This window comes from Ceratocystis lukuohia (assembly GCF_044167205.1).
Source record: "Ceratocystis lukuohia strain C4212 chromosome Unknown Supercontig8_pilon, whole genome shotgun sequence".
Taxonomy (NCBI): Eukaryota; Fungi; Ascomycota; class Sordariomycetes; order Microascales; family Ceratocystidaceae; genus Ceratocystis; species Ceratocystis lukuohia.
Window position 1 is genome coordinate 1,717,804 of NW_027263527.1, and position 20,446 is coordinate 1,738,249.

The 20,446-nt window shown below is 50.1% G+C and overlaps 7 protein-coding genes across 7 annotated transcripts; 4 read left to right on the forward strand and 3 right to left on the reverse strand.

Annotated features, from left to right (window-relative positions):
* Window positions 1-321: 321 nt before the first annotated feature.
* On the reverse strand, window positions 322-2,457 carry HOO65_080430 (SWI/SNF and RSC complexes subunit ssr4; the record flags this gene model as incomplete). Its single annotated transcript, XM_071004199.1, has 3 exons — window positions 322-1,926; window positions 2,032-2,298; window positions 2,419-2,457. 3 exons carry the CDS (start codon window positions 2,455-2,457, stop codon window positions 322-324), a joined length of 1,911 nt encoding a protein of 636 aa, XP_070856660.1.
* A 1,252-nt stretch (window positions 2,458-3,709) lies between these two features.
* On the forward strand, window positions 3,710-6,244 carry HOO65_080431 (uncharacterized protein; the record flags this gene model as incomplete). Its single annotated transcript, XM_071001557.1, has 1 exon — window positions 3,710-6,244. The coding sequence occupies one exon, from the start codon at window positions 3,710-3,712 to the stop codon at window positions 6,242-6,244; it is 2,535 nt and encodes an 844-aa protein (XP_070856661.1).
* Window positions 6,245-7,135: 891 nt separating this feature from the next.
* Window positions 7,136-9,072, reverse strand: HOO65_080432 (6-phosphogluconate dehydrogenase, decarboxylating 1; the record flags this gene model as incomplete). The annotated part of the gene is made up of 3 exons (XM_071004215.1): window positions 7,136-8,011; window positions 8,107-8,695; window positions 9,059-9,072. The coding sequence occupies 3 exons, from the start codon at window positions 9,070-9,072 to the stop codon at window positions 7,136-7,138; spliced, it is 1,479 nt and encodes a 492-aa protein (XP_070856662.1).
* A 2,949-nt stretch (window positions 9,073-12,021) lies between these two features.
* On the forward strand, window positions 12,022-13,242 carry HOO65_080433 (putative RNA-binding protein C22E12.02; the record flags this gene model as incomplete). Its single annotated transcript, XM_071001558.1, has 1 exon — window positions 12,022-13,242. The coding sequence occupies one exon, from the start codon at window positions 12,022-12,024 to the stop codon at window positions 13,240-13,242; it is 1,221 nt and encodes a 406-aa protein (XP_070856663.1).
* Window positions 13,243-14,176: 934 nt separating this feature from the next.
* HOO65_080434 (uncharacterized protein) lies at window positions 14,177-15,953 on the forward strand (the record flags this gene model as incomplete). The annotated part of the gene is made up of 3 exons (XM_071004232.1): window positions 14,177-14,740; window positions 14,815-15,088; window positions 15,169-15,953. The coding sequence occupies 3 exons, from the start codon at window positions 14,177-14,179 to the stop codon at window positions 15,951-15,953; spliced, it is 1,623 nt and encodes a 540-aa protein (XP_070856664.1).
* Window positions 15,954-16,455: 502 nt separating this feature from the next.
* Window positions 16,456-17,781, forward strand: HOO65_080435 (Protein PXR1; the record flags this gene model as incomplete). The annotated part of the gene is made up of 3 exons (XM_071004300.1): window positions 16,456-16,478; window positions 16,595-17,648; window positions 17,764-17,781. The coding sequence occupies 3 exons, from the start codon at window positions 16,456-16,458 to the stop codon at window positions 17,779-17,781; spliced, it is 1,095 nt and encodes a 364-aa protein (XP_070856665.1).
* Window positions 17,782-18,314: 533 nt separating this feature from the next.
* HOO65_080436 (uncharacterized protein) lies at window positions 18,315-19,391 on the reverse strand (the record flags this gene model as incomplete). Its single annotated transcript, XM_071001559.1, has 1 exon — window positions 18,315-19,391. One exon carries the CDS (start codon window positions 19,389-19,391, stop codon window positions 18,315-18,317), a length of 1,077 nt encoding a protein of 358 aa, XP_070856666.1.
* Between the last annotated feature and the right edge of the window lie 1,055 nt (window positions 19,392-20,446).

Consider the following 20,446-nt stretch of genomic DNA (forward strand, 5'->3'; position numbering starts at 1 on the left):
GCCTCCTTTAATCTTCGTCATCTTTGTCTTCATTCTTCGAAACCCTGCCGCTACCTATAGCACTCACGACGAGATTTAGCATCAACCAGGGTTTATACCGACACTAACCCTGGCATGATGACGAACAGTCACTAGAGAAAGGGTAGATGAAGAAAAAGCTCGTAGATTCACGATTAAAATAATATCCGTTTAAAGTAGACACAAAAGGGGCACAGGCAATAAGCCCCAAAGTTCAACCCAGAAACCCAAAGAAAAGCACCATAAGAAGCGGGTAATTCTGTCCCCACACATCTCTTCTCTCTCCCCATGTCCTTCTGCCCATTACGACTGTGATGCATCCGCATCAACGGCATGGAATGCATCGCCAAATGCCGAGTCTTCCATTTCCATGTTTTCATACGACGATAGTGCCTCACCTGCCGTGTCCATATCATCTACCATGGTTGTAAACTCGCCACTCTCAAAGCCGCTGCCGGCGGGGAGCATTTCTGCAGGCTGTGGCGGTCTGATCGCACCCGGGGGAGCACCGCTAGGTACAATGCCAGCACCCCCTACGGGTACTGAAATCGGCATGGAGCCAGGTTGATGAGGCGTGCTATGTTTCGGCACCATGACCCAATCACCGCCAGTCTTTAGTTCTGCACCCGCGGTTCCGCTGGCGCTAGCCTCAATACCATTGTTGCCACCCATTTCTACATCGACATCGGCGATGCCAGTGGTGGCAGCTTTCGCCAACGCCAATTCAGGTGTCGGCTGGCGTTCGGGCGGGGGCACGTACCCGCCATCCTGAATGCGATAAACCTTGGGAACGGCAACAGGCGGTGCAGGGACCTTCTTTGCAACGGCTGCCAACACGTCATCGACTGAGCGACAGGGCACCTGAGCATCGGCCGCGCCATTATCGCTGTCATCGTCATCGCCTTCGATACCACCATTGACACTCCATGAATCTGGGCCATCGGCAAAGACCGCAGGGCGCAGGTCCTTTTCTAGCCGAATTAGCTCACGACTTGCGGCTGATTTGGCCAAGGAGCGAGTGTGTTCTTCGGTCATCTTGGCCATTTCAGCCTGCGAAGCGGCAATATGGTCGGCGATGCGCTTGCGGAACTCGTCGGCCTTTTTAGGATCAAGTGGCTTGGTGTAAGGGTTTTCTGGGTCGCCCTCAAGCGCATCAATGCCTTGGGCTGTGAATATGCCGTCGGTTAGGCTGGCTAGTGGGCCCTTTTTACCAAAGCCTAGTTCTGGCGCAATGATGCAGCTTAGCGGGTAGGGTGATGCAATGATTTGTTCCATCCATTCGTGGTTCTGTTGATAGCGTATCATCGCTATTTCACGTGGTGTCACCTGGTCAAACATATCGCCACGGAAGTTGTCTTCCTCCTCAGCAAGAATGACCTCTGGCGGCGGAGCCGGGGGTTGGATGACAGCCGGGGGCATTAGGGGTGCCGCCGCCGCTGGTGCTGGCGCTGCGGTGGTGGTGGCTGCGGCAGCAGCAGAATGTCTTGCCCGTTTAGTTGGGGGGGCGGCAGCAGGTGGATGGGCGGGGTAGGCCATTTGTTGAGGCACACCACGTTGAGGTGGGCCACTAATGAAGACAGGGCGGCCGTCACGCGGGAGATGGATTTGCGGCCAGTTGTTGCGATCGGCAAGCATAAAGTCTTTGCGGGGAATAGGGCCAAGGCGTAGCATGTATTGGCGGTTGTTCATGAGGGACTGTACGCGCTCGTCAAATGGGATTGTGGCTGCGGGGAGCCGATCGGCTGGCTCGGCTGGCCCGTAGTGCACAAGGAATAGATTCGGGTCGGGCTGGGGACCGTTAGACGGTGCAGCGCCAGGTGTGGGCACAAGGCGAAAGCGCTTTCGGGAATGAAGCGTCACCTGCTCGCCAGGGACACATCCAGATTTGTAAAAGTAGATTTCAAGGGTCTAGAGAGAAATCGGGGATAAGGAGAAGGCGAGGGGGGGCGAGTTAGTTTGAAAGAGCAAACAAAAACACAGTGTAGCGCACAAAGATAGCAGCATTATACTTACAAGGCCGTTGCCTACATCCTGCTTAAAGTAGTTCTCAGGCGGGCCCCAAATAAGCCCATCAGTCGCGAACTGAGGGCCCACGCGGGCGGTTGGCTGCCAAGCTAGCAATAACGTGCCATCGGCAGGTCTGTCGAGGTATGTCCAGAAGAACGGGCTCTGCGTCTTTGCAATGCGGGGCGCGTCGAGAAGCATCTTGGTGACATCGTGCACCTCCACGCGCGGCATCATGGGGTATTTTGCGGCAGAGATCAGGTGTAGATGCGGAAGCTAGATATCGAGGCGGAGTGATATTTGTTAGCAAGCTTGGGTCTGTAGTAGACGAGTTTCTAGCGTTGAGGTGGCTAGCTAGTCTATAGTAATAGACACCCCTTTCGCCAGATAACGTACCAAGTCCACCTGAATGCCGGAACTGGGATCATGCGCCATGTTGAGTAATTGGTTCTCAAGTAGCACGGTTACGCCTCAATTGGATATCCAAATACCACAGGTTGCCAGTGAGGGCAACGGAGTGAAGGGACAATTCTTCAGCCTCACACGCGAATTGGCTGCGTGGGTCCTTGTCGTTCAGCGATGGGATGAGCTATGTAAAAATGACCCAAACTAAGGTTACTGCCGGAGTCGTGTTGGTTTTCAAAGGCTCTATATGGATAAAGACATAGGAACAGCGTTGTGATAGGCGCTTTAGCTATGATACAAGCTAGTTTAGCGATCGTGATATCGTGATTGCGAAGCCTGGATTCGATTAAGGTAGGGTGGTTGTGCATTAGCAAAGCCTGGGGAAACAGGCGCGTTGCAATTTTCGCGCGACAAGCCTGTATAGTTTGGCAGCTGGCAAACACTAAATCAGCAGCTGTCATGTGAATCTGTCGGATAATGTTCGGCTAATAGCTCAAGGCAACAGCGAAGAACCATCACATGTTTTGATATCACCATCGACTCTATTCAGTTTCCAGCTTGTTTCTTCAAGACACTACCAAGTGTTTTTATTTTATCATAGAATTTAATCATTTTGAACCGAATACGATACGACTCTGGGTGGAGGAATTTGTGTTATAGTTGGAAATGATATCATCGTCAGAACGCCTAACTTGGTTACACAAACTGGCGGAGCCTTTATCTCAACGCTCGCATATCGCTCTACTATGATAAGGCTGGCTTTTTATTCAGGAAAAGCTCGAGTTTTTTTTTCCGGCTTCTTAGCAGCCATCCACTTGGTATGGTGCCGGTTCTGCTTGCATGATTTCATTCTAAACTACCACAACAACATCCACTTCCTAGCCGGAACGAAGCTAGATGGGCCCGTCAACTTGAGCAGCTAAATCAGAGTTTTCTTATTTAGTTGATATCACATGCTTTCACTCTGATGCCTAAGCGGCTGGCATCACGTGGATTAGCTATTGTCACAGACTTTTCTACTAATAGGGCTGAATCCATCCCGTCGTCACTATAGTGAGGACTTCCATCATCCAACATTCGATAACGCAATCCCGTTGTTGCCTGCCCTCTCCTCGGGTGGTTAAGCATTGGACCTCTTATTTTGTCTCACTTAACACTGCTATCATCGCTCCATAACTCCCATTGAGGACAGCTCGGTAATCAGCTATACCTCTGCCGCCATTATCCTTATTGGCTTGCCATCTAAATACAACCAATTCTATAGCGCTTCGTGACACCCAAGATGTCTAGCAATGAGGCCTTAGGTCTTTCTTTCAGCGAGGTCGCCAATCTCAGAACATTCGAGGACCTCCGTCGATACGCAAAATGGCCCGAAGATGTCCAACCTATACCAATGTTAGCAGTCCCGGGTATAGACCCCCGTGAAAACATTAAAACATCATACTGTGCCATCATAGAGAAAACAGCGCGTTCGTCTATCACTCTTCAGCGGATTTTCGATGAATTGGAAGAGAACAAACACTACATCAATATCGACAATTTCAAACTTTATCTTGCCTTGAGGGGCACATACGAGATGTGGCTTCGCCTCCAGCCATTCCCCAGAAACATTACCGATAGCTCTATTATCCCTGAGGCTAGGCGCGTTAGGCTCCAAGTTAAAGAATGTGCCAAATTAGCTGCCATCAACTACGACATTGCACACAGGGCGTTCAACCTCCCAGAACAGGCCCATCCCATAGTTGGATATACAAGTTCTATTCTTTGTAGAACTCTTGACGACTATAAAGCAAAAGCATTCCGCAGTAATTTGGGTGTTGCGACGCAATTTGCGTGGATCCTTGCACCACCGGGTATGGGGAAAACTTTTGCCGTTTCGCAACTTGCCCTTAAGCATCAAAAGTATGTGATATACTTCAACTTTGCCCCCGAAAGGCACTGTAGCTATCCAAGGAGGTCTCCTTATGCCTCTATGATTCAAAAGCACTTGAAAGGGAAAAGCCCTCTTGAGATGAAGGAAATCTGGAAGGTTGTTATCGAGGCTTTCCTACGTCTAGCGAAGTCAGCTTATGCCTTTAGAACTAACCATGGAGACTTTTTCCATATACAATCTAACGATAAATATCACGCGCGGCAGCAGGAAATGATTGCCACTGCTCTTGAACCCGTTCTCAGGAGCAAATATATTAACTGGGCCAAATTTGATGAAGCATGCCAAGAATTGCTTCATCAATACACCAAGGTTTTATCACCCCCCAAATTTCGGCAAACACAGAGTTCGCCAGATCTTCGATATATCATTTGCTTCGATGGGGTAAAGGGCCTTGTGACTGGCGATATGACAGATGAGAGTAATATGCCAATATACACTCTTCAGGAAGTCCTATCAACCCTTTGTTATGATGATTCTTCATGTTTTGCTCTTTTTCTTGGCACATCATCACAGCTACCAAATGATGGTCAAGTATCATTCCGTCCCTCGGTTCAGCAGATTTCCAGCAAGGCATTCCCGCCATATATTTGGTTTAAGGCGAATGTTCAGGCCTCTGAAGCCCCATGTTCATTAGAGACGCCTAATACATCGTGGGAAAAACTCCTCACTTTTGGCCAACCGCTATGGACAGCGCTACTGCAGGGGGGCAGTACCGTTAGTCATATCATGGCACTTGCTAGCCAGAGATGCAATCCTACGGTGGCCCCAAAGTTTCGATGGTGTGATCCGATGGAAAGTGCTCCAGTCGGAGACCCAGATATAGAGCTTGGGCTTCTTGCTCTTTTGTCTTACAGAATTCCCTTCAATATTTCCAATTTTGCTCTGGCCGAAAAGCTTGCCTCAGACTGGATGTACAAAATTGTAGACATCTCAGAAGAGCGGAAGCAGCTCCTTGTTTCACAGCCCAGCGAGCCTATTTTAGCTCACATGGCCTACCACCATGGCATGAGAATGGGACCTCACCTTTTAACGGCTCTTGCTTGTCTGAACAGTTTTCTCTATCAGCGGTGCATTAGTATTGAAGACATGGATGAGTTTATTACAGGACTCGTTCTTCTTCTTTCATTTGACGATGCCATGCTGAAAAACATAAACCCTGGAGAATTGCCAACGAAACCTATCGTTACCAGAATTTTCCTTAGCAGCTTGCTTGGCGAGAACATTCCAGCAGAGCTTATGAAACTTTCACACGAACCATCGCAGCTTGAAGAAATTTTGTCTTTGGGCCAAGTCTTCTTCAACCGTCTTTATAGGAGAAAATCCATGCCCTCACAATCTGATGTTTACAACATGTACAGAAGCTGTGCCGCTTGTTATCTGCCAAATAGCTCCGAAGGGGCAGCTATTCTCATCCCAATTTGGATTCCAAAGAGTAACGGGGGGACAGAAGGCAGTATGGGCTGCATCCTAGTACAGGTGGAGGGTCACACCAAGAGTCCCCTAGCAAGTCAGAGAAAACCAGTCTACGATGAAATCAACACAGCAATCACCAAACTCAGTCTAGGTGGCAATGTGCCTATAATTTGTCTAGCCATTTCTCTAGATAGACACGGGAGTGGTAATTCCAATGGCACTGTAGTCCTACAGTCTCCCAGGGATGGAAGTGAGAAACTTGGCCTTGTTCAGGTTTCTGGCTTAGACGCGTATCCTTTGTTCAAGGGACCTCTGCGAGATGCAAATACTAGTGAAGAATCATCAACGAACGAGGCAGTATTGTCTGTTTTGCAAGTTATGGCATCACAAGGCAACAGGCCACATTTAAGCCAGAGTGAAAAGCCTCACCTATATGAGGCCTTTGATGCGGAGTTTCTCCCCTATATTTAGGACCCCAAGACCATCTCTTAATACTTTTATGTAGCTACTATAATAAACAATACAGCGAAAGCGGCTTGCATACGCCAAATTCAACAATGTTCACGACTCGTCGCTCCGACATATCAGCCCTATTGCAGGGTCGATGCGTGCTCCCCAGCAATATCCTGCTATCTGCATGTTTACTTTTGCCAATGAGACACACTTGCTTCTGCTAGAATAACACTTGATCAGAGTAGACCTACGATTTCCTGCCTTGCACTTGGCCTACCAAAGCCCTCCAGTCCCTTACTCCACCCAACAACCTACAGCCAAGGAAGAAACTCTTTGACGCTTGCGACCACAGACCCCCACATCTGTAGAAGCCCTCGGCCGCTTGGCCGACTCGACTCCAAACCAATAGAAGCACAGGCCCATCTCGTCATACCCCATACAAGAACTAGAGGAGCCACTTGGTTGCTATTTAGTGTAACTCGAGCCCGAAGCCGTAGCCATCAATATCAATGGCGCGTGTAATTAGAACTGAATAAATTTATGGCAATAGTAGAACAAGAGTAGAAGATACTTAGTCCGGCCCTTAGCCAAGAGCCTTCAAGGGCCGTTTATAAGGAATATTTTAGTATTGAGGCTTATATTAATGAGTACAACTGCCTAGTCTCGGCTCTTGATAACCTCATCTCATGCATAAGGATAATCTCCCAATACTTTCATGGGCGCTCGACAGAAAAGCACATGCCAGCTTGGACCTGCCCTTGTGTTTGCATTAAATCATATATAAAAACTTTGCGTGGTCATAAAAAAGAAACATCACCAATCCCAGCCTGTGGCGATTTTGTTGACTGCACCAGGCGCTTTTCTCCCCTTTGTCGATCCCCACCCTATACTCTCCATTTCTCTTCCATTTTACGCCTGGTAGGTAGAGGCAGAAACGTTGCCACCACGGCCGGTCCAGTTCACGTGGATGTCCTTGCCCTCGGGGTACTCGGACGACGCATGCTCGGGCTTAATGCGGAAGGTGTGGGCACCAAAGTAATCACGCTGGGCCTGCAGAAGGTTGGCAGGCAGGTCGCGGGTACGGTAGCCATCAAACCACGAAAGAGCAGTACCGAAGCAAGGCGTAGGCAGACCCATAAGAGCAGCGTTGGCAACTACGTTTCTCCAACCGGGCTGGGCCTTGTTGATAGCCTTGTTGAAGAAGTCATCAAAGAGCAGGTTCTCCAGGTCGGGGTTGTTACGGTAGGCAGCAGTGATATCCTTGAGGAACACGGAGCGAATAATGCAACCACCGCGCCACATCAGGGCAATCGAGGGCTTGTTCAACTTCCAGCCGTACTCGCGGGCAGCCTCCTGCATGAGCATAAAGCCCTGGGCATACGAGATGATCTTGGACGCGTACAGAGCCTGCTCGAGGTCCTCGAGGAACTTCTCCTTGTCACCCTCAAACTTGGAGGAGCGGCTGACAAACTCGAGCTTAGAGGAGGCAGTCACACGCTGATCCTTGATTCCAGAAAGGCAACGGGCCAGAACAGACTCGGCAATCAAAGTGACGGGCATACCCAGGTCCAGGGCGTTAATAGCGGTCCACTTGCCGGTACCTTTCTGGCCGGCCTTGTCCAGGATCTTTTCAACAAGAGCAGTGCCATCGGTATCATTGTAGTACATGATGTCACGGGTAATCTCAATGAGGAAAGAATCGAGCACACCCTTGTTCCACTTGGCGAAGGTGTCGCCAATTTCCTTGCTAGACATACCGAGGCCGCGCTTCATGATATCGTAGGCCTAGAGAGAGCACGTATTTCTTTTGGTTAGTTGCACGGCACATACTACAAGACAGCTGGAAAAAAGCGCTAGGATGAAAGGGAAAAAGGACGTACCTCGCAAATCAGCTGCATGTCACCGTACTCGATACCGTTGTGCACCATCTTGACGTAGTGGCCGGCACCCTCGTCACCAACCCACTCGCAGCAGGCCTCGCCGTCTGACTTGGCAGCAATGCTCTGGAAAATATCCTTGATGTGGGGCCAGGCAGCCTCATCACCACCGGGCATCATGGAGGGGCCGTAGCGGGCACCCTCCTCACCACCTGAGACACCGGAGCCAACAAAGCTAATGCCCTTGGTAGCAAGGTACTGGGTGCGGCGGTTGGAGTCAGGGAAATGCGAATTGCCACCATCAATGATGATATCGCCTTTAGACAGCAGAGGCAGCAGAGTCTCAATCCAGTCATCGACAGCCTTGCCAGCCTGGACCAGGAGCATGACGCGACGGGGAGACTTGAGCTTAGAGATGAACTCTTCATTAGAGTGGGCACCGACGATGGACTTGCCCTTGGCCTCGTTCTCCAGGAAGCGGTCGACCTTGGAGACAGTACGGTTATAGGCGCAAACGGTGAAGCCGTTGTCGGCCATGTTGAGGATCAGGTTCTGGCCCATGACGGCCAGACCGATGAGGCCGATATCAGCGCTAGAGGGAGAAAATATAACGTTAGCATTGCTCTAGCGCCGGGATCGTAGATTCGGAGCTGGACAGCTCTGGAAGAACAGAAAACCAACACCAGAGAGGGCAGACAATGCCAGTTTTGAATATGGCAATAGCCCATAAGGGAACGAAAAAAAAAGGCAACCAAGCTTCATCAAGGTTCCCCCCCCCCTCCCTGGGATTTGTAGCACAGCCAACAAATTGGCCATGCTACCCGGAGTCCCAATGTTGGGGCAGCGAGGAGGGGGAAGCAAGGAGAGCAGGAACAACAACGGTGGGGTAAATAACAGGAAGAAGGGGAAGAACAGAAGCTAGGGCTAATGCTGAAGCTAACAGAGACCAACTTACACAGGTCCAGACATTGTGAGAATAATAGATTTAGATGGTGGGTATGAAAAAGGAAATAATGTGAAGGAGGGAAAAAAAGGAGAAAGGAAGAAGGAGAAATGCGAAAGAAAAAGAAATGCGGAAGACCGACGATTAAAGAAGGCTAAGAGCAAGAGAGTAAGAGGAGAAGAGCCAGCCAGTTAGAGAGAAGAGAGAGAAGAGCCCCAGTATAGAGAAGACCCAGTATAAGAAGGAAGACCCAGTTAGAGACAAGCAGAGACCCAGTATAGGGAAGCCCCAAGCTCTAAACTTTTTTTTCCCTTTGCTTACTGCTATGTCGGAGGAAGGAGGGGAAAAAAGGGAGTGAGAATAAAAACAAGAAGGAAGGAGAATAAAGAGAGGGCAGCCGGGGCGTGGTTTCTTCTTTTGGCATCTCCTTCTTTCCTTCTCTACCTACTGCTCGGTTCAGCTAGCCCCAACCGATTTCTCAGCAAAACGGAAAAGGGAAAGAAGGCAGCAAGAGGTCGGGGTGGCAGGCAGTTGCGCTTAGAGAAGCAGTGGGTAAACAAGCACGTATAGGTAGGTACTCACGGGTACATTCACCAGCTACATTCATAAGCACGAATGAAGACACTTACAAACACACAAACACACAAACACATGTACACATGCACGCAACACCCTCCTTGCCTTTCTCTATGCTGAATTTATCGGAGCTTCTTCTGGAGCCATAATAGAAGCAAGGATTGCTCTGGGGGTGGGGACATGGTGGAAGTTACGCCTTTGTAGCTCTGCTGGTGCTGATAGCTAGCGCCGCAAGGTAAGCTGTTGATGTTTGTTGTGGATTAGAGGAGTGGAACGGCAAAAATACCCTACCCCCGCCCTAGCTTACATAACAGAGGGGCAAGAAAATGATGGCTGTTTAGGGTTTGTAGCTGCCTTAGAGCTGCTGGGCTCAGCAAAAATGTCGATTTTGGCCGATCTGTAGCAGATAGGTTCCACGTCTGCTATTCTACAGGGGTCAAGGTACAACACTGGTACAACCAGAACAGGAAGAGAACAGGGCGGCCCGAAAAGAAGCTGACAAAACGTCAGCTCCCCCCTCTTGGTAAGCTGTACATTGCAGAGAGGCCATCGCCAAACCAAGCGGGAAAAGGCAGCCAAAAGCCTTGCCTCTCCTTTCCCCGCCATCAGATCAGACCAGACTAATGCCCGGCCAGGTCAGGTCACAAAATAAAGCAAAGCCACGAGCAGGCTTGAGTTGTGCAAGCCAGACCAGCCATTCTGCTATTCCATTGGTTGGGGCTCTTTTAGTCATGAAATGGCGGAGGATTTGTCTTGAGCCAGGACGGATAGCTAACACAGAATAGAACGAAGAAAGGATGAGATTCCAGGTCACCGTTGCAGTCACAGCTACCATCACAAGTACGACTGCGGCTTTATTTGCCTTGGACTCTATCCAGTGTCTCGTAGTGTTTCGGAAGTGCCAGTTGCCGCAGCTCATCAGACTTCAGAAGCTGTCACACGGCAATACACACGCAACATTGATATACTTGTACATATTCTGCATTAATACATTGCTACATATCTACATACCTACATACCTACATGTTACTATGATATACCTGCCCTTTTTATTACACAGGGGACAGCTTAACCAACAACCAATCTTTGCTTACCAATATCAGCGATGGAAATCAGCAAGAAACCCTGTTTCCCCTGGCGATGTTACAGAAAATCCCCAGAGAAAGCTCCGGTTTTCCTGTCGCTTTTTCTTTTCTCAGTTGGGTCTAAGAACATTGCGCTGCAGCGATGATCGGACCGTTGGTGGCTTGGATCAGGCCCCTGGGCTATTGCTCGCCATTTATCAATAGCTAGAGCAGCAGCAAAACACACAAATATATGAGCCTTTTCTCCTAGCCCCTCTCCCCCTCCAGGCCTAGAGAAAGCCCCAGAACGCAATGAGAAACCCCCTCTGCCTTGGACTTTCACCGATATACAGCCGAACAGATAAGTTTATTAAAGAAGTGCCCCACATGAAGAATCAACGGCGAAAGGCGAAAGCCTGGCCAGGCGCTTTCTCTCGCGACTTGGAGGGGTGCAAAATAGACGGCGAGGGAGAACGAATAGAAAGTTTATTACGTTTCATAAGTCGACAGCAGCACCGAGATGAGAGGGGAAGTTGCACTGAAGGTGAGCGAGTGAGGGGCATTCGCACATGTACAAACACATCAAAACGTTGCGTCGGTAGCCCATGGCCATTGCCCCTCCATAAACACCAACTCCGCCAAGTCTGTGCTAGCACGCTGCGGCTCAGACGTTTATTGGAGCGGTTTATATTTTCTTCCTAGTACCCAATAGCGCTACTTGTCAAGCTCAAGTTCTGTCGTTCTAGGCAGGGGGTCGGCAGCCAGGAGGAGCATTAAATAACCAGTGTTCAAGGCTCGGGCTGCTGTTGCTCTGTTTATTTTGAGGCTTGCGCTAAGCGTCCAGTGCATGCATGTATCCGTGGGCTGAGGCGAAATGAAATGAGGCGAGGATTCAAAAGAAACAATGACGTCGAAGCAATCTTCATGGAGCATATGTCGACACGCCGAGGAAACTCCACAAAAAGAGCTTGCTGATTCCTGGGGTCTATAACCCTTGTGTGCATGAACGCCACACCTATGCACAAGCATGTGCCACTCTGGCCCTGATGGAGCCTCGCGTTTTGTGGCGCAAACATTTAACAGCCTTAAATGAAAGCGGTTTTTTGCCAGACAAAACCTGTTCGCTGGAATCGCGAATTTAGCTCCCCCATCAACCAACACGACTTTCACGCTCCTGCTGATAAAAGAAACTTCTCTCTAGTGTGGCTTTGACCTGTGTGTATTGTGTATTAGTGGTACGTTTTCTATTTCAAACCAGCTGATCTGGAAATCTCCTGAAACCTTTGCATCTCCTGCTCTCTTGCTTTCATTCCCGGTTTGAACATCTCATTCATCATGTCCTACCCTCCCCCTCCAGGCACCGCAGGAAGTTTTCCCACCGTCGGTACCAACACCAACACCACCAACACAAATACCAATACCACCGCCGGTCGTGCGTCTCATCCATCGCTGCCCTCGCGTCCCCCGCAAAGTCGCGCTAGCGGCTTCAAGACGTCCTTTTCCAAGCCTGCTGCCTCCGCGGCCCCGACTAGCTACGGCGCTCCTCCTTCGACATACGGCGCAGCCCCTACGTCCTACAGTAGACCAACAGCCCAACCAACCTACGGCGCCCCGCCTTCAACATACAACGCGCCCGCAGCCTCTTACAACAATGCCGCTTCTAGCAACTATGCCGCTGTATCCCAAGGAGTGAGGACAGGCGGATCACAAGCCCAAGGCCAGTCGTACGGATACTACTCGCAACAAACAAAAGGTCAGAGCCAGAGCGCGTCCGCGCCTGTAAGTTATGGCCCGATTATGCCCGCTGGCTACAATGCAACAGTCCCCACAGGCGACAATGCGTCAGCGGCCGCAGCCGCAGCCGCAGCAGAATACAACTCTGCCGGCATGGCAGCGCAAATTGCGCAGTGGCAGAGTGCATATGGACCCAAAGACCCCAATGCGCCAATGCATCCACAGCAAATTGGACCCATGGTCCCCGGCACCGATGCAGCGGTAGTTGGAGCTGCTAATGGCGCAGAACACCAGGAAAAGAAGAAGACGGTGTACCGCGAAGGCGGCGGCAAGAAGTGGCAAGATGACACCCTGCTTGAGTGGGATCCGGCCCACTTGCGGCTGTTTGTGGGCAATCTGGCGGGAGAGACAACAGACGACTCACTGCTGAAGGCGTTTTCGCGATGGAAGTCTGTACAGAAGGCACGCGTCATCCGTGACAAGCGCTCGACGAAGAGCAAGGGCTATGGCTTTGTTAGTTTCAGCGACAGCGACGACTTTTTCCAGGCCGCCAAGGAGATGAACGGCAAATACATCCAGAGCCACCCTGTGGTAGTCCGCAAAGCCAACACCGAGATCAAGGCAACTACGGCCAAGGATAACCGGAACAACAAATGGAAGAAGAAGAATGGGGGCAGCAAGAAGGAGGGCACATCGGGCAGTGGAGCGGGCGCAAATGCAGGCACAAAGACAGGGTATGAACCGGGGCTGTTAGCGGTGGCGGGCGCGGGAGTGACAAAGCCGGGACAGAAGACGAAGAATGGTCTGCGGTTGCTGGGATGAGGGTTTTGGGGGCCGTTTTGGCTGGAGGCAAGACTGCAATACATAGGTGGGTGGGGAGGTCAGGAGCTGAATTGGGCTACATGATAATGAGAGCCCATAGTGGAAAGCCCCACTTATTCACTGTCTTTGCCTGCCTAGCTTTAGCCTTCTAACCCTTTTTTTTTTCAACCTTTTTGTCCCTTTTCTGCATGTTTTTGCCTGCTTTTTCTTCATTTTTTCCATCTTTTTCCATGTCTTTTTCATAACCTCTGTGCTTCTAGTTTCTAGAGCATTGCCGCTGACCTTTTTTTCTTGATTTGCGCTTGCCCAAGAAACCAACGTCATTGATTTAATTTGTATTGTTTATTTCCTCCCTCATTATTTTTTCTCTTTTTAGCGCATATTTTTCTTGTATTTTTCTATTTTTTTAGTTTATTTTCTTCTCTCCTTTCAGATGGTTGTTTTCAGAAACTCGTGATATTTTTCCCCTTCATCTCTCATTCCCTTTTCCTCTTGGGGGGGGACAGAACAGGCTCGAAACTGTTCGTGCTAGGCCTTTCCTTTTCACTCTCAAACAATCTGTATTAGCCATTGGCGATACTTCGATCGGTTGCTCCCCATCAACAACAAAGCAGGCCAAGGCTTGAACGGACCCCAGACGCCCAAGCTAAACCCCGAATCCGCGCTTAATCGAACCCCAAGCCCATCAAATCAAACCCTTGACTAAGCCTGGCAGACAGGACAAGAGTTAAGGCCAGCTCAAGCGTGGTTCCAGTACAGCAGTACAGCGCAGTCTAGCCTCTATCTCCTTGTGGCGTCCTCGTCTCCAACAGCCCCCTAGCTTAATCGCCTGTCCAATCATCTTCGCCGTTACGTCCATCCCTTCTACGTCCCACGTCAACTGCCCATCCAATTTGCGTTCGTCCTTCCGTTTTTCCCTTTCTTCTAGCTGATTATGAGCAGCTCGACTATTCGGAGCATCGGCGACGTTCCGATTGAGATGAACGCCTTTAGTCGTCGCCGTAATAGCAAGCCCCCAACTTTTATGCCTTCCAAAACGACCACAACCACTGCCGCTGCGGCAAAATCCAGCACGAATACACCAGCCAGGATGTCTCCCGTCATGTCTACCAAGCATAAGCCCCTGAATAGTTCCAGCAAACCCCACCAAGTTATGTCCGAGCTATGGCCAGACGAAGAGGCAGATAGTGACGTTGGCCATGGCCATGGACGTGGCCATAGCGCCTATGATGCCGGCGACGACCTACATTCTGATGAGGAAACCGGGCTAACGGGGAGAGAACGCTCTCGGAAACGCGCACTGCGCCAGAGCAATATGCGTCTCGATCATCGCATCACTGGAAATACAGGCGGTGGCGGTGATGGCGACTTTCGCGGAAGGACACTATCGCTTTCAGAGGAGGAAAAGAGAGAAGCAGATCACGACGTTCTGCGTCGACTGGCTATCAACGGCGTGCTTATCTTGTTGTGGTATCTATTTTCTCTTAGCATATCACTGGTATGGTCTATCCCCCTTCCCATACCACTGCCATAGTTGCTTTTACTAACATAGCCCTGCAATCGGGAACACAGTACAACAAGTGGATGTTCGGCCAAGGAAACCTCAATTTCGCCTTCCCGCTCTTCACAACATCACTGCACATGCTTGTCCAATTCTGCCTTTCAGCAATTGTGCTCTGGCTTGTGCCGTCGTTGAGGGGGCCCAAGGGCCATAACTCGGACCTAGGTCCTGTTACTATGTCACGCTTCTTTTACGTAACACGCATCGGGCCGTGTGGTGCAGCGACAGGCCTCGATATTGGTCTAGGCAACATGTCGCTGCAATTCATCACCTTGACATTCTACAGTAGGCTACAACCCCATGCACATTTCATCGTCAGACAATCTTGATGCTCATATACTAACCGCTGTAATCTTCTATTCTAGCCATGTGCAAATCCTCATCACTTGCATTTGTCCTCATGTTTGCCTTCATCTTCCGCCTTGAAAAGCCCACGTGGCGGCTAGTCGCTATCATTGCTATCATGACCCTCGGCGTCGTGATGATGGTGGCTGGCGAGGTTGAGTTCAGTTTTCTGGGCTTCTGCCTTGTCATCCTCGCTGCCTTTTTCTCAGGCTTCCGTTGGGGCTTGACACAGATCCTACTACTGCGCAATCCAGCCACCAGCAATCCGTTTCTTAGCATCTTTTTCCTAGCCCCCATCATGTTTACCACACTCATTATCATTGCCATTCCTGTCGAGGGCTTCGGCGCACTGTTCAATGGGATCGGCGAGTTGTTTCGGGAGCATGGTATCCTCGCCCCCCTCTTCCTCCTTTTCCCCGGCAGTATCGCCTTCTGCATGACGGCTGCGGAGTTTGCACTGCTACAGCGCACGTCAGTCGTTACTCTATCAATTGCCGGCATCTTCAAGGAGGTCGTCACCATCTGTGCTGCCTCGCTAATCTTCCATGATACCCTAACGCGAGTCAACTTTTTGGGTCTCATTACCACCATGATCGCCATAGCCGCATATAACTACATTAAAATCACTTCTTTGCGCCAGGAGGTGCAACACAAAGTTCACCAAGACCATCTAGCCGCCGAGCGCAATATGCACCTCGAGGACGAGGCAGGGACAGAGACGGATGGTGGTCCAGATGAGGACCAATTTGGTTTAGGATCTGACGATGAAGAAGATGCGGCATTGTTAACCGAAGGCCACAGATAGGGGATATCGCCGTAGCAGCCAAGGAGAGAAACGAACGACCTGGGCTTTGCTTTTTTGTTGTATATGAGCTGAGCATGACCATTTGAGATTTGCAATTAGACATTTAACATCTTGTATTCAAGCTTCCTTCATCCTAGTGATTGACTTGTCCTCTACTTTTCTTTTCTTGCCCGTGTCTTCATGTTCGTACTCCGGTCTAACAGAAAGGAGGACCGGCCTTAGAGTGGGGCAGCTCCCAAGTTAGAAAGTGCCGATAAGATAAGGAAATATCGATAGGACCCACTAATTATTTTTATTTCTTTTTCTCTTGATGAAATCATGAAGCTTCGACGCCGAACATGGACAATAGAAAGAGATTAGCTCAGTCGAAAGGGGTTTGCTTGCATTTCGTCCACCATTTCCTTTTACTCTCACAAAGTACTTGTTAAAAGATACACATATACGCTCGCTCCCTCTCCCTGTTTTCCTCGTTCTCGCCTTCTCTCTACTACATCCACCCACCATGTCTGTTATCCGTCCCAGAAGGTACGTCTCTCCTAACATCTCATAACCTCCTCCCGGCTCTATTTTTTCTTATCTCTGTTCTACCTACTTCCTAGCTCTTGTTCCTCATTCTAACCATCCCCTCTCTCCCCTATTAGGACGAAAATCGGCCGCGATCCAAACAACACGGCATGGGCACGCGACGAAGCCTCGTTTGGACAGCGCTTCATGCGCCAACAAGGCTGGCAACCAGGCGACGTGCTTGGCGACCCAACATCAGGCCATTTCGGCATGCACAGCCAAGCATCAACATCGCACATCCGCGTCAGCCTCAAGGACGACTCCAACGGCCTCGGCTGGAAGCCAGGCGGCCCCGACGGCGACGACGCACTGACTGGCATGGACGTGCTTAAAGATATCTTTGGCCGTCTCAATGGCAAGAGTGGTGAGGAGGGCCGCCGCGAGCAGGAGCGCAAAAAGGGACTGATGTACCTAGGCCGTAGAGGCGGAGGCATTGCATTTGTCCGTGGCGGCTTTCTAGTCGGCGATAAAATGGAAGGTGATGAGGACAATGATGACAGAGAGAGCGACAAGAGTGCAAAGACCGATACAAGCGTTTCGGAGAGCCAGTTGAAGCGCAAGCGGGATGCCAACTCGGAGAGCAGCGACAGCGACAGCGACAACGAGAGCGAGAGTGGGAGCGATAGCAGTACAAACAGCAAAGACGAGCGCCAGGCACGCAAGCGCCTCAAGGCCGAAAATAAGGAGAAGAAGGCCGCCAAAAAGCAGCGCAAGGCTGCAAAGAAGGCCGCCAAGGCCGCAAGAAAAGCAGCCAAGGCGGGCCGGTCAGCAAGCATATCAGTGAGCACATCAACAGCACCGAGCGCATCCGACTCCGGGTCAGAGTCGCATTCACAACTGGATTCAGGTTTGGGATCGGGGTCTGATGCGCCAAGCTCTGCAAGAGAAACCACCACACACACATCAAAGACTCCAGATTCCACTGCAGGCAGCGACAAAGCTGCCCGGAAAGAGAAGAAGCGACTAAAGAAAGAGAAGAAGGCCAAGAAGGAGGCTAAACGACTGGAGAAGGAAAAGATGAAAGTGAAGAAGGATAGCACAAAGGATGCTGAGAGACAGCAGCGTGTAGTTGTCCGGTCACGGCTATCAACGCACAAAAAGGCACCGCTAGACTCGGATGCGATGAAGAGGGTAAGTCTTTTGCCTGCCCCAATAAGCAGAGAAGAGAGAGAGGAGAGCAAATGGTCATCTCCCCTAGCCGCAAGAATTTGGGCCTTGGTTGCTAACGTCCTTTTCGTTCTTATAGTTGTTTATGGTTGGCTGAGCTCGCAACATCGAGAGAGTCGTTCTTCCCTCCTCGCCTCTTGCTTGCATCCAGAAAGAGAGACTTTCAGTACTTTAATATACAACACAACATCCTCGACACCACTACTGTCACGTCTATATGCATTGTATATTGCGCTCTTATCCCCTTGAATTACACGGCATAAAAAGATACTTCAAGCTATTTGTTTATCATTAGGTAAAAGCACACATTCAATTCAGACCCGTAACAATCAATGAACGGGCACCAAGAGAAGGTATCAAAGAAACACGCATGGGCATGTGCATGTAAAGTTAAAGTATATGGAGGTGACAAACACAAAGAAAAAAGCAAACAAGATCCCAAACAACCCAGATGAAAAAAACTCCGCGTAGGAAAGACAATGAATCAAAAGGCCGTGGAAATGGAAAATCAACAGGCTGCATGATGTATGGCGTGACAAAAAGGAACCTCAAGGCACACAAGAGAGTCCCTCGCTCAGACCAGACCCTGTTAGTCTAAATGGGTAGAGTTCTTCGCCTTTCCCCTCCTCTTCAGTCCATGTAGAAATCACCCTTGAGGATGCGCTCCTGGAAAGCATCTGGCTTCTGACGAGGCTTGGGTCTCGGGGCAGGCGCCGTTGCCGATCCCGGATTCTGGAATGGTGACATTGCGTCTGCGCTAACGGAGCTTTCCCGTCGATGGAAGTGTGTCTGCTGAGAGGGTGAAGTGGCCATGGCGGATGAGGGTCCAAATGATGAGACGCGGGGCGGAGAACCAGACACGAATGTGGATGATCGGCCCTCGGCACGTGATCGCAACTGATCGGCCCAGGTAAAGTGCTGTTGCTGTTGTTGCTGCTGATCTGTGAGGCGCGAGGCAAAAGACGGGTTAGAAGAGGGCAGCACAGCAGACTGAGTGGATGGAAGAGAGTTTTTCCGTGGAGGAGCCGAAACGGCAGCCTCTCGAGCGGCTTTAGCCGCAGCAGGACCCGAGAGGGAGAGACGTCGGACAGCCCCAGCCAGGTAACTATTGGTCTGCATGGAATTCTCCGAGTCTCTTCTTCTTCGGGGCTCACTTTGGCGATGTTCTTCAGATGCAAGACCAGCACTCGAGACCGACTTTGTGTTGGTGATTTGGTCTAGGGTTAGGGTTGGGTCATGGAGAGCGAGACTAGAGGAGTTGGGGCTGATTGAGGTGGGAGACAAGGAGAGGAGAGGAGATGCGGTACCGGTAACAGTGCGCGGGCGGGCAAAGCTAGCACGACGCGAAGAAATGGAGGACAAAGGAGGGCTGCGGCCAGAAAGTGGAGATGGCATTTCGTCGTCCTCGATGGCGTTTTCGTCCAACAGGGAGATTGTACTAGTACGGCGTAAATGGCCAGGACCAAGAGTGAAATTAGCCGGAGTCGTACTAGGCGGGACGATTCCGGACTGGTGGAGGCCTACGCTAACGGAGGAAAGCCGTCGGCGGTGGGTCTCGGGAATACTGGTGGTGTGGGTAGAGAGAGAGTTGCTTCGAAAGAGGTTGCTGAAGACGGCGTTACCTACAGAACCTCGACGATCCATAGCGCTTTGAGAAGGGTTGTTGTTGATGGGAATAGCGGAGGTGATGCAGTCGTTAGAAGACATGATGGCGAGGATGGACGTTTATATGTTGAATGTTTAAATAGCTTTCGCTGGTTTAGGTAAAAGGTCTGTGGTGGGTGGTAGTGGTGTGATTTGACGAAGCCAAGGCGATGAAATCAACAAAAAGCCAAACGAAAAGAAACAATCAGGCTTGCTTCGCCGACCGCGCAGTTATCAAGATGACGTGAGATGACTGATTATTTGGTTGTAGCTGGCCGTAGCAATGGCTAGAGGTCAGCCTACTCCACAGCTTTGGTGGCCCGATATGCGGCTTTGGCAGTATGCAAAATGGGCTGAGGCTGGTTCGAGTGTCTCGGATATTTGGAAGCTTGTGTTGTATCACAAGTAGAAGATCAAGAGGAAGAAAGAGGTAGCAAATGGGATCTCGAAAATTTAAAACGGAAAATGGTATGTGACAACGAAACGTAAGATTGAAGTAAAGAAGGTGAAAAAGAAAAGAGAAGAGAGAAACAAGAGAACTCAGGAAGGGGCCTGCTATAGTTGATATACAGGTTCTCGGTGCATAGCAAATGACTAAGTCACTGGCCAATTAGGGTCCGTGTTTCGGTGAATGAGGAGAACGACATCACTGCAAAGGGCAATTACTCTGTTTCCCTTGTCTGTTTGTACAATTTCCCTTTATTAGGTTATTTCCTCTTTTTTTTTTCCATCTTTCTTCCTTCTTTTTTGGCTCTTGCCTGTTATCATCAAACAGGAATTGAGAAAAAACGTAAGATGGGCCGAGAAAAGTCCAATCCCGTCCGTTTGCTCTTGCCTTGTCTGCTCCTTCCCACGCATGTCTTGTTCTGTCTTGTCTTGTCTTGTATCAAGCTAGCAGACTACAGCAACAAACTAACACAAATTTGGCACAGTACATGTGAACCACTATCACTAAACGCTAACAAACATAAATAAACAGCCCTGTGTCAAACTACCAGCTGCCGTGTTTATGCTACAGTCCTTTAGTGCTATACAAGTTTCCCCAGACTGTCTTACCTTCACCTTCTGCTTGCGCCAGTGCAGCTCAGGCCAAGGTCGCCAATTGAAATCGAGTGAAA